This window comes from Chlorella variabilis (assembly GCF_000147415.1).
Source record: "Chlorella variabilis unplaced genomic scaffold CHLNCscaffold_9, whole genome shotgun sequence".
In the NCBI taxonomy this organism is placed as follows: Eukaryota; Viridiplantae; Chlorophyta; class Trebouxiophyceae; order Chlorellales; family Chlorellaceae; genus Chlorella; species Chlorella variabilis.
Window position 1 is genome coordinate 1066307 of NW_005435079.1, and position 10644 is coordinate 1076950.

The 10644-nt window shown below is 65.8% G+C and overlaps 3 protein-coding genes across 3 annotated transcripts in view; 1 reads left to right on the forward strand and 2 right to left on the reverse strand.

Annotated features, from left to right (window-relative positions):
- Positions 1-50: 50 nt before the first annotated feature.
- CHLNCDRAFT_57774 (hypothetical protein) lies at positions 51-4872 on the reverse strand (the record flags this gene model as incomplete). The annotated part of the gene is made up of 14 exons (XM_005848084.1): positions 51-655; positions 763-893; positions 956-1112; positions 1245-1337; positions 1459-1527; positions 1650-1724; positions 1830-1907; positions 2052-2224; positions 2412-2546; positions 2656-2759; positions 2936-3202; positions 3377-3480; positions 4020-4145; positions 4240-4872. The coding sequence occupies 14 exons, from the start codon at positions 4870-4872 to the stop codon at positions 446-448; spliced, it is 2355 nt and encodes a 784-aa protein (XP_005848146.1). The 3' UTR covers positions 51-445.
- A 683-nt stretch (positions 4873-5555) lies between these two features.
- CHLNCDRAFT_145492 (hypothetical protein) lies at positions 5556-9122 on the forward strand (the record flags this gene model as incomplete). The annotated part of the gene is made up of 10 exons (XM_005847921.1): positions 5556-5682; positions 5855-6275; positions 6431-6526; positions 6713-6815; positions 7057-7131; positions 7298-7363; positions 7632-7771; positions 8002-8333; positions 8464-8564; positions 8754-9122. The coding sequence occupies 10 exons, from the start codon at positions 5556-5558 to the stop codon at positions 9120-9122; spliced, it is 1830 nt and encodes a 609-aa protein (XP_005847983.1).
- An 804-nt stretch (positions 9123-9926) lies between these two features.
- The window catches only part of CHLNCDRAFT_145493 (hypothetical protein), a gene marked incomplete at both ends in the record, with an annotated part of 5793 nt that continues 5075 nt past the window's right edge, over positions 9927-10644 (reverse strand). Inside the window, 2 exons of the mRNA XM_005848085.1 lie at positions 9927-10028; positions 10167-10347. Coding sequence (XP_005848147.1) covers positions 9927-10028; positions 10167-10347 — 283 coding nt within the window. The remainder of the gene's footprint in view (positions 10029-10166; positions 10348-10644) is intronic.

The window sequence follows — 10644 nt, forward strand, 5'->3', positions numbered from 1 at the left end:
TGCCGCCGCCTTATGCACTTATGCCGCCGCCAGTCCTTTTGATCCCAGATGGGTGCATCTTACTTTACAAGGCGACTCGTAAGAAAGGGATGAGCAATACAGAGATTGCAGCAAAATAATAAATGACAAGCGGCAAGCGGCTCAATGCGGGGGCGGCGAGCATATTTCGCTAGGAGAGACAAAACACTGCTGGGGGGCTGTGGGTTGAGAACTGCATATGGCATAAAACAACAGTAGTAATTTGCAGACCAGGCGCAAAGAGGGAGGTACTGCATAGTGCTCCAACGAGAGCGCCTGGTAGTCGAGGGTCAAGATGGTAGACGGGCAGTCAGGTCGGAGTTTATGAGGAGTGGGTCACAGCACCGCGAGCAGGACCTGAATCATGCTCCATGGGAATAGCAGGTATCTATCTGTCACTGTCAACGACTGAAGGCGGCAGCCTCGATCAGATCAGCCGCTTCCAGCGACAGTAGATCATAACAGTAGTGAAGATGACGATGGCGCCTATGCCGGTGCTGATGGACACAGCCAGGAACCAGCTGTAGGGCGCCTGCCCCTCTGAGTCCGGTTGCAGCATCACGTTCATGGCAAACAGGCCCGTGATGGCGGTGATCAGGGCCACGGAGGCAGTAAATGCCGTCAGCACAATGTCCAACTGCGCAAGGAAGGGGATGTACACGGTTTGAATAGGGAATAGGCTGGAAAGGGAGGCATGTCGGCCAGGCAAGAGGCTGCCCTGCCAGGTCAGCCGGGAGACCGTACCCGGATCAGCGCGTTGCGGTGAGAATCTAGCTGGATGGCAATGTAGTCCTCTGTGTCGTCAATGTACTCGCACAGCGTCTGCAGCTTGTTGTACGTGTTATCGATCTGCGGGGCGAACATGAGGCTGTTAGCTGGTAGCCGGGAAACAAGTGGCAACCGGCAGGCACACAACGGAGGCTGCTGCTGCGAGCACCACTCTGCTCTTTGCTGAATCTCGCCTGCATGAAGTAGGGCTCCAGCACCATCTCCACCACCTCCACAGCCGGGTCATCAGCCAGATCTGTCGAGTCTGAAGAAGCCGAGGAGGCGCTGCTGTACTGCACCTGAGGCCGTGGCGTGGCCGGTAACGACTGCAGCAAACAGTGCCAGCAGCAGCGTGGCAAGCAGCGCTGAGGTGAGCAGTGGTGCAGAGGTGAGCGGGAGAGGGGCTGGCATGCATGCAGCTCAAGCAGACTGGAAGCCAACAGGGCGCGCTGCCTGACCTCCTGCGCCGTCTCCGCATTGAACGGCAGCGGCACGTCAAACGGCATAGCCATGGCTGCTCGCCGCTCGTTGATGTCAGAACGATCCTCCTCCTGCCAGGACCAAGCAAGGCGATGAAGCACGAAACTGTCGTGGCGGGGTGGCATGCAGCATGCGCCATTCAGCAGGCAGCTCTTGCCAACTCTACAGCAGCTGATGCTGCCCGGGCCACACCTTTGCGGTCAGGTTCAGGTCCTTCATGTCTGAGTCATCATCCAGAAATTTCTCCAGCACCTCACGCAGCTGGAGGCAGGAGCGATAAAAGGACGGCAGGGTTAGTCAGTAGCAATGCACAGCAGATGGCACCGTGTGCTGCTGAGTCGCCTTGCCTCGCTCCCTGCCAAGGGCCCCGCACCAGCGCTCACCGTCTCCACGCGGGTGGTCAGCCGCACCATCCTGTTCTTGATGCGCCGCACACGCTCCAGGTTGCTGGTGTTGATCTGCAGGCGTGGTGTGGCGCAGGGCACCCTATCATTCACTGTTCTGCAACACAGCACCTTACGCACACACACATGTGCACCCTGCAGCATGCATCTGCTGTGCACCTTTAGCGTCAGCGCATCCAGGGCCGGATGCGCGCCTTGCTCCAGGTCCCCAGTCAGGTGCTCTATGTGCTGCGCCACCTGCGGGTTACAAGCAGAGACATGTGTCCTGCAGCGGCTCAGCCACACAGGCGCCAGCCACCACACAGCGGCTACAGCCAGCCCCCCAGCGCTGCATCTTCCTTCAATTGCAGCACGAAGCCCACAAACAACTCAGCAGCGCACCGTGTCCAGGGCCACCTCCAGCACCCTCAGCTCAAAGGGCAGGTTCTCGGGGGCCGCCATCAGGCTGCTCACGCGCGGCGTGTGGGTCCCCTGCCCGCCCCCGGCCCCTCGCTCCGGGCTGCCGCCGCTGCCGTCCATGCCATCTGCGAAGCCCATGCCCGGCTCAGCATGGCCTGCAGTTGGGTACACACGTGGGTCACAGCACCTGGAGGGTCCTGCCGGGGGCCACGAGCATCGCAGCGCTGCCCCAGACTGGCATTCATGGACATGCAGCCTGCCAGCTCGCACACACCAAGCCCTGCCTGAGCTGTCCCATAGGGTGCACGCATTGCGAGGAGGCAGCCCTGCCACACCACGCACCCATGCCGCCGGCCAGGTTGGCAGAAGAGGGAGAAAACATGCTGTAGCTGCCCGCGGGCGAGCGCAGCCGCCGCTGAAGCTCCTCCACAAACGACTGGGTGTTGAGGTCATCCAGGTTTGTGATGTAGATGTTGTCTGCATGGCCACGGCGGGCGGCAGGAGCGCGGCATCACGTGTGTCTCGCTACCTCCCCAGCCCTGGCCAGCAACGCCCGGAGCACCGTTCACCCAGAGACCCGACTCACCCTGGGCGATGATGCACTTTATGAATTCCAGGTTGACCACTATGGCGCGCTCACGAGCCAGGATGGCAGACGGGTAGCTCAGGGCAAGCTGGGGGTCTAGCAGCCTGCAGGGGAGGACATGACAACGGTGTGTGAGGCAAACAGTGAACGACACGAGCCCCTGCCAAGAGGTGCAGGCCCAGGAGCTCTACCGCTGCACTGCGCCAATGCTAGCAAAGGCAGCACGGCCGCTGGGCTGCGCTGCAGCAGTGCTGCCTGCCGCAGCTGCACTGCTCCGCACCTCAGGTCCCGCAGCTGCACGCCGAGGTAGTGTGTGACGCGCAGCTTGGCCAGCTCCAGATGAAGCGACTCGCCTGCCGTGTTGACAGCCAGCCACTTGCGCACCGCGCTTTGCAAGGTGGTCTTGGTCTGCAGCCCAGCAGAGGCAGTGCAGGCGCTTGCAGCAATGCACACGCATGGAAAGGTTGGCTGCTGCATGCTGATGCCCCCCCGAATGCAGCAGAAGCAACCTGTTGAGCGCCCACCTTGGCAGCAGCGATGGCCACGCCTGCAAGGCCCGGCGGCGGCAGCGCGGTGTCGAGATGGAAGGAGACCGATTTGGGGATAGACCCCTCCGCAGGAGCATGCTGGGGGGGCGACGGCTCGACATTCATGATTTCCAGGTGGTCTGGGGCTCCACACTCGGCTTTGGAGCCCATCCTAGCTTCTGCCGTCAACTCACTGGCGGCAACGGCGGCGCATGGCCTGCCGCCCTAGGCTGCCGCGCGTGAGGCAGGCCGCGCCTTCCTCAGCGGTGATGTCAGCACAGGTATGGGCTTGGGAACACTGAAAAAGGAGGGTCAAGGGCAGCACTCAAGCAGCAGTGGGGGAGAGGCAGAGCACACAATTCCAGTCTTTGGCTCGTGCAATGGGGGTGGGCAAGCAGCAAGAATCGGGCGCTGGCATGCCCCAGCACCATGACAAGATGCCAGGCGGGAGGGCGCGAAAACTCGGCCAGGAGCGAGCACCGAGCAAATGGAGGGAGCGCGAGGGGTGCAAGGTGTGTCGTGCAATGCACTGCATCGCTTTGGGAGGGTGTGCCGGCCGGTTTCCGATTCCGACTAAATCGGGTGAGAAAGCCGCCGCCAGCTGGCCGCCGCCGCCGCCCGCCTCGGCTAGTGCCCAAATGCAGTTTGTTACAGGGCAGGCGTAGATCGAACAGCATAAAAAAGACGCGGGCTGCCAAGGTACACATGAACAGGCCTTGCTGGCCTCTCACTCCACTAAGTCTTCGGGCCGCCCCCTGTCATCCCTTGCCCGCCAGGCTCCACTTCCGCCGCTCGACCTCCCACGCTGCCAGACCCCGACAGCCTCAGCCCGCTGACCGCCGCCTCCAGGGAGGCCTGGCGGCCTGCACCAAGTATGGAGGACAGCTGCTCCTGGCTTGCGGTGGCCACACAGTCCAGAGAGGCACCGCGGGACAGCCCTTCTGAAATGGCATCCAGTGAATCCTGCAGGTGCTAGGGCAGGCGACGATGCTCAAGCTGCATCGCCAAGCGCACATGACTGCAGTAACGAGCCTCAGTTCAGCTGAAGTATACAAACCTCGAGCTGCGCCTTGGCCAGGTGGCGCCGCTCCGCCTCCACGCGGTGTGCCAGCAGCCGCACAAAGCGCTGCAGGGCGCTCTGCTCGGCTGCGCTTGGCGGCTGCTTGAGATGAAAGGTGCAGCTGCCGCCGGCGGTGTTGCTCTGGCCCTCAGGGATCGCGCCGCGGCTGGCGCAGTCGCTTGGCAATGGCAGGCACAGGTGCGTCGCGCGGCTGCTGAGTGAGGAGGGTGTGCGTGGGCCAAGGCCCCGCTCGCCTTCTGCTGCTGCCGGCTGCTGCGGGACGATCACCACGGTGCAACTGCTAGCAGTGTTGCCGCCCGGCAGCTGGTCGCCGGCATCGTCGCTGGTGCTGGGTAGGGTCACGCTGGCCCGCTCCAGGCCTGGCAGCACGCTGCGCAGGCCCGCGCGAGCGGCTTCCTTGGGTGTCCACTCGCCGCCGTCACACTGTGTGACTGCCGCCCTGGCCGCCGCGGCCGCCACCGCTGCCAGCGGATCGCAGCCTTCCGGCTCCTCTGATGATAACTCTCGGATCAGCTGCTCTGTGCCTGGGCTCTGGGGCGGGAATGGGGAGCAGGAAGATGCAGGCCAGGGACGGTTAGGCGACAGAAGAGTTGCCAGCCGCAAGGCCATGGGGCAGTCGGCTATAACCAAAGCATCAGCTATAACCAAAGCATCAAATGTGCCGCGCACCTCGTTGCCGCCGTCGCAAGCCTCGTCGGCGGCCCTCCAGGCCCCAGCCCCTGCGGCCCCTTGGACTGCCAATCGGGAACCATGCCAGCCTCCTGGGAGGTGGGCAGGCGCTGCCTGCTCGGCCTCGGACGCGAAGGGAGAGGGCTGGGTGGGCCCCTGCTCCTGGAAGGTGATACTGCGCCAAGGCATGCACTGCGCTTGATGGGGTTGTGGACCTTAAGGAGAGAGATGCTTGTTGTTTTTATGATTGAAGACAAGCTGACGTGTCCCTGACTTCCTCAAATACCGGCACTTGTAGCTAGTGCAGAGGGGGCTGCACTGCGACCTGTCGGTGCGAGGGGCGCACGCCTCAGAATTGCTTGCCAGCCACAAACTTGTGGCACGTGCCTGTCTGGCTCCTCCAAAGTTGCAAACGTGCTTTCAGCCTGAGACACGTGCACATACCATGCCTCAGATCGATGGCAAGGTCAACAACAGCTTCGTGAGTCTCCTCTCCCAGAACGGGACGTAGTCAGCGGGCGCGCCACGTCGGCGTGCTGGGCATGCTGCAGGCTCCTCCAACTCGGGGCCGGCTCTGCGCCTTCTTGATTGCAGTCGATCATAGAACAGGTTTCACGGGCAGTATGGCGGCCCCAGGCCCGTCCGCTGACGAGCTGGAGTTCAACAGCGTGTTCAGCACTCGCAAGCCGAGGGATCTGGGGGCCGGGCTGGCCAGCGGAGCCAAGAGTATTGCCAAGGGGGTGCTGGCGGGTGCGTTTTGGGCCCCAGGGCCTGGCGGGATTGCCGCTGAGGGGCCTCTCCACGTTTTGAGGAGCGTGTCAGGCCTGCTTAAGACGCCGAGAAACCCTGCAGCCCGCCAGGGAGGCTACGCCCACCCGCCACCGAAGTGGCCGCCACCCACCCGAGCCGCCCGTCCCTGCAGGTGCCATTGGCCTGGTTGCCGCCCCGGCGATTGGGGCCGCCCAAGATGGGTTCAAGGGCTTTGCCAAGGGCGCCGCGGCAGGCATCGCGGGCGCCGTGATCCTGCCGGTAACAGGCGTGGCGGTGGGCACGGCACAGGTGGTGCGCGGCGCGGTCAATACGCCCGAGGCCATTTCAAACGCCTCCAAGGGCAGGCACTGGGACGAGGCCAGCCGCAGCTGGATCGACGCGCCCGGCATGGCGCTGGCGGTGGACGGCGACGACCAGCGTGCCGCGCGCTCGCAGTGGCGGCGCGTGCAGCAGCGCGCGCGCGGTGGCGGCGGCGGGGAGGGAGTGGAGCAGGAGTTTTATGAGCTGCTGGGGGTGGAGCGGGACGCCAGCCCTGAGGAGATCAAGAGGCAGTACTATCTGCTGGCCAGGCGGTACGCCCCGCTGGCGCCTCGCTGCTGCAGCCGCTGCTGTGCCCCGCCTGTTGCCACTCTGAGCCGTGATGCGTGCTTGTAGCCCGCCTGCCAGCAGCCCCTGCACCTCCGGCCACGCCCGCGCTGAGCCTGTGCCTGGCTGCCCTGCCCTGCAGCATGCACCCTGACAAGAACCCAGGAGACCCAGAGGCCAATGCCAAGTTCCAGCGGCTGGGGGAGGCATACCAAGTGCTGGGCAATGCAGAGCTCAGGTGGGCTGCCTGGTACTTTTTTTTACTATGTGGGCACTTGTGTGTGGTGCTGCCATGGCGCTGTTGGATGTGCCACAGGAGGCCGGCAGGCCCCACGGCGGGCTGGCTCGCCTTGCCCCACCCTCCCCTGCCAACGGCGTGCGTCCGCCGCGTGCGTGCTGTGTACTGCTGTACCGCTGTGCGCAGGAAGCGGTACGATGCCCACGGCGCCGAGGGGCTGGATGTCAACTATGTGGATGGCGCCGAGTTCTTTACTGCCCTGTTTGGCTCAGACCGCTTCTCCCACCTGGTCAGTGCTGCAGCTGGGCGCACAGCCAGGCGCCGGCATGCCCCAGCAGCAGCCCCAGCTTTGCCGGCAGTGAGGCAGCTGGGCGCACAGCAGCCCCAACAGCAGCAGAGGCAGCCCCAGGCTCGCCCCCAGCTGGCTCCCGTGAGGCCCGCACCAGCTGGCAGCAGGCGAGGGGCGCCGCTTGCTCAGCATGACACTGTTGCGCCCGCCCTGCCTGCTCGCCTGCCGCCCCACTCTGCAGGTTGGAGAGCTGATGCTGACTGCGGCGGCGCGGCAGGGCGCAGACCTCAACGCAGTGCAGCTCAAGCGCCTGCAGGTGTGTGTGGGCCGGCCATGCGGGCTGGCTGTGCCTGCCGCCACCGCTACCCTCCGACTCGGGTCCTCTACCTTTCGGCGGGACTACCTCCCGCTCCACCCCGCTTCGTGGTCGTGAGGTTCCTAGCTAGCTGTGGCGCCTGCTCTTTCCACGTCCCGCCCTTCAGGTTGAGCGCGAGCAGTACGTGTGGGAGTGCCTGCGGGCGCTGCTGATGCGTTACGTGGAGGGCGACGTAGACGGCTTCCAGGCAAGGCGCCGGCGGCGGGCGCAGGCGCCCCACGCCCTGCCGAGCAGGCCGAGCAAGCCTCAGCTGCCATGTTGGGAGCTCTGTTGCCACCGACCCAGCTGCCGTCGCAGCTCTGATGGGCTTGGGGAGGTCCTGATTTCTGGGGCGCCTGCTGCGGGCGCCTGTTGCGGGCGCCTGCTGCGGGCGCCTGCTGCGGGCACGTACTCTGGGCGCTGCCGCGCCTGAGCTGCCGCCATCTGGCTGCGGTCTGCAGGAGTCGATGGTTGCAGAGGCGGCGCAGCTGGCCACGGCATCGTTTGGGGATGTCATGCTGGCGGCCATCGGCGGCGCCTACAAGGCGCAGGCCGACATCTTCCTTGGAGGCATCCTGGATGGCAGCCTGGCGGCGCTGCGGTGAGCTGTACCGCCCGGCTGTGCGCGGCTGCTCGGGATTGGTGCTGTGGCTTGTGGCAGTCAGCGGACCGTTGGAAGAGCTGTTGCCTGTGTGTTGGGGGAGACTGGTGCTTGTTGGAAGCAGAAGTAGGAGGGTGGGAGGAAGGAGCGGGCGCGGAGCGGGGCCGTCGGTCGCTGCCTGGCCCACGATTGTTTTCACGGCGGTACCGCCTGCGCGGCTGCTGCCGCAGGGCCAAGGGGCGGGGCATCAAGGCCCAGTTCTCTGCCGCCAGCCTGGCGCTCAAGGTGTACCAGAAGCAGCTGGAGATTGCCAAGCTGGATGCGGCGGAGCAGCAGGCCAAGCAGCAGGCGCAGCAGCAGACGGCGGCCGCGGCGGCCACGCAGCAGGAGGGCGACGCCTCGAAGCAGGGAGAGGCGGGGCACGGCACGGCTGCGTCGGCGGCGGAGGCGGCGGAGGCGGCGGAGGCGGCGGAGGAGCAGCAGGGGGCGGCGGCACTGGCGGTGGCCACGGCGGCCGCCGAGCGCGCGCGGCTGGAAGAGCAGTCGCTGCCGCTGATGCTAGGTGCGCGAGGCAGCCGCAGTCCTGGCCGCTGCTGGCCACGCCGTCTCTGAGTCCCACCCCTTGCCAGCTCTCTGCTGGAGCCGCCGACCGCGCCTTCTGCGGCTGCACCTGTTGCTGTGTTGCGGTGCAGAGGCGATGTGGGCTGCCAACAAGCTGGACATTGAGGCCACGCTGCGGCACGTGTGCAAGCGGCTGCTGAGCGATGAGCAGGCGAGCCCAGCCGCGGCTGCCGTGCCCGCCCTCCTCCCTGCTGTGGATGCCAACCAGCCGGCGGGCTGCTTTGCCTGAGAGGCAGAGCCCGGTCACTGCTGAATGAACCGGCGCTGGATGCGAGCGCCAGGAGGGACTCACCCTTGGAGCAGCTCTTTGGCAGCCTGCTCATGCATTTGCCGGCCGGCTGTCCGCCCTTGCTGTGTGCAGGTCAGCAAGGAGGTCCGGCGGCTGCGAGCCGAGGCTCTGCGGGAGCTTGGCACCATCTTCATTGCTGCCGCCCAAACGGCGGCAGCTGAGAAAGCGGCACGCACGCCTGCGCGCCGCGGCGCGAGCAGCAGCCCCGGCAGCAGCAGCGCGCAGCCGCACACGTCGGCAGCAGCAGCAGCAGCAGCAGCAGCAGCAGAGGGGTGGGCGCCGGCCGCCAACGGTTTTTCGGCGGAGCAGCGGCGGGCGCGGCGGGAGGCGGAGGAGCGGCGGCGGCAGGAGGAGAAGCAGCGGTCGGCCAAGGAGCAGATGGAGGCTGCGATGATGGCGGTGATGCAGAAGCGCATGCAGCAGGAGGATGGGCCTGCGTGAGACGCCAGCTGGCATGACCGCCACGACACCCTGAACAGCCTACTGTTTCCTGGCCTTTTGATGTAGATGATTCTGTTACCCTTTTGGTAATGCTGTTCTGCTACAGTTTACCCATTTCGTTACTCTCGAGTCTTTGGCAACAGCTGGTGCCCCCTCGTCTTGGCGACCGCTGCCAACCTGGCGAGGCAGCGCCCCTGACCTCGCACCAGGATGGGTTGAGGTTACAGCAGATTGGCAAGCGCTACAGGAAAAGGAATTGACGGTTAGAGGATTGGCAGAGGGGATGGGAAAGCATAGAGCCACACGCGGGAAAATCGGTCCATTGGTTGAGCGCTTGTATGGGGGACATGGTTGGGTTGGCAGAGAGGTGCGTAATGCAGCATGCATGCATTGACGTTAGAGGGTGCCTGGCAATGGCAATGGCATTCCAAGGGGAGGGACAGGTCAGGAAAAACGAGGTGTAATCGGTTGGGAGGGAATCAAAGAATTGGTGGCGCCGCGAGGGCAGCCAGAGCATTGGCGGAGGGGATAGGGGGGACGAATGGGGGGGACAAACAACGATTTGTTTGTTGGTTGTTGTGCTGGATCTGGGTGTGCAAGTATGTACAAGGGGGGGGAGGGACATGCGTCGGTGGACGAACGGTTGGTAGAAGGTTTATCACGCGTCTGCTACCTGTGGCAGGGAGAGGCTGCTGGCCGCCCCTCACCAGAGAGGGAGCAGCGCAGATGCGCGGCGCCGACGGCGCCTGGCGGGCAGCCTGCTCTTGGTGCTCATCTGCGCCGGCGGCGACACGCGCCGCGCCGTCACCGCCTGGCGGCCGCCCGCCGCGCCGCCGTCTGCGCCAGCCACAGGTTGCTGGGCATGCTGGCGTTGAGGGGGGCCACCAGCCAGCCCATGGCCGCGCACTGCGCCAGGAAAAGGGGCAGGACGGGGTGGGGACGCAGCCAGCGGCAGGGGCGTGTGTGCCTTCAGGCGGGTGCCGGGCACAGCGTGGGCGCAGCACGCGGAGAAGCATGGGCATCTGCTGTTGTGGAGGGGCTCACCTGGTTGCCTGTGAAGGAGCCGTAGAAGTTGAGGTAGGGCCCAAAGTCGCAGTCCGGCAGGCCCAGCGGGCGCAGCGTGGCGATGCTGACGAGGCGCCGGCCCCGCGCGGCGGCCGCCGCCGCCTGCCCGCCCTCCGCCTGCTGGTTCGTGGGCCCAAGCTGCCGCGGCTGCGCCAGCAGCCTGCGGGAGGCGGCGGCCAGGAGGCTGCGCCGCAGCCGCGGGGGTGGCGGGCTGCGGGGCTGTGGCGGCCGGGGCCGCGGGGGTGGCGGCCTTCTGGGTAGGGGAGGCCTGGGGCGAGGCCGTGCGGGGGGCGGCCGCGGCCGGGGGCGAGGTCGTGGCGGCGGAGGGCGCTTTGTGGACGGCGGCGGCCGCGGGCGGGGCTTGGGAGGAGGAGGGCGCTTTGCGGGCGGCGGCGGGCGGGTGCGGGGCTTGGAGGGGGGAGGGCGCTTCTGCGGGGGAGGTGGCGACTTCTTGGGC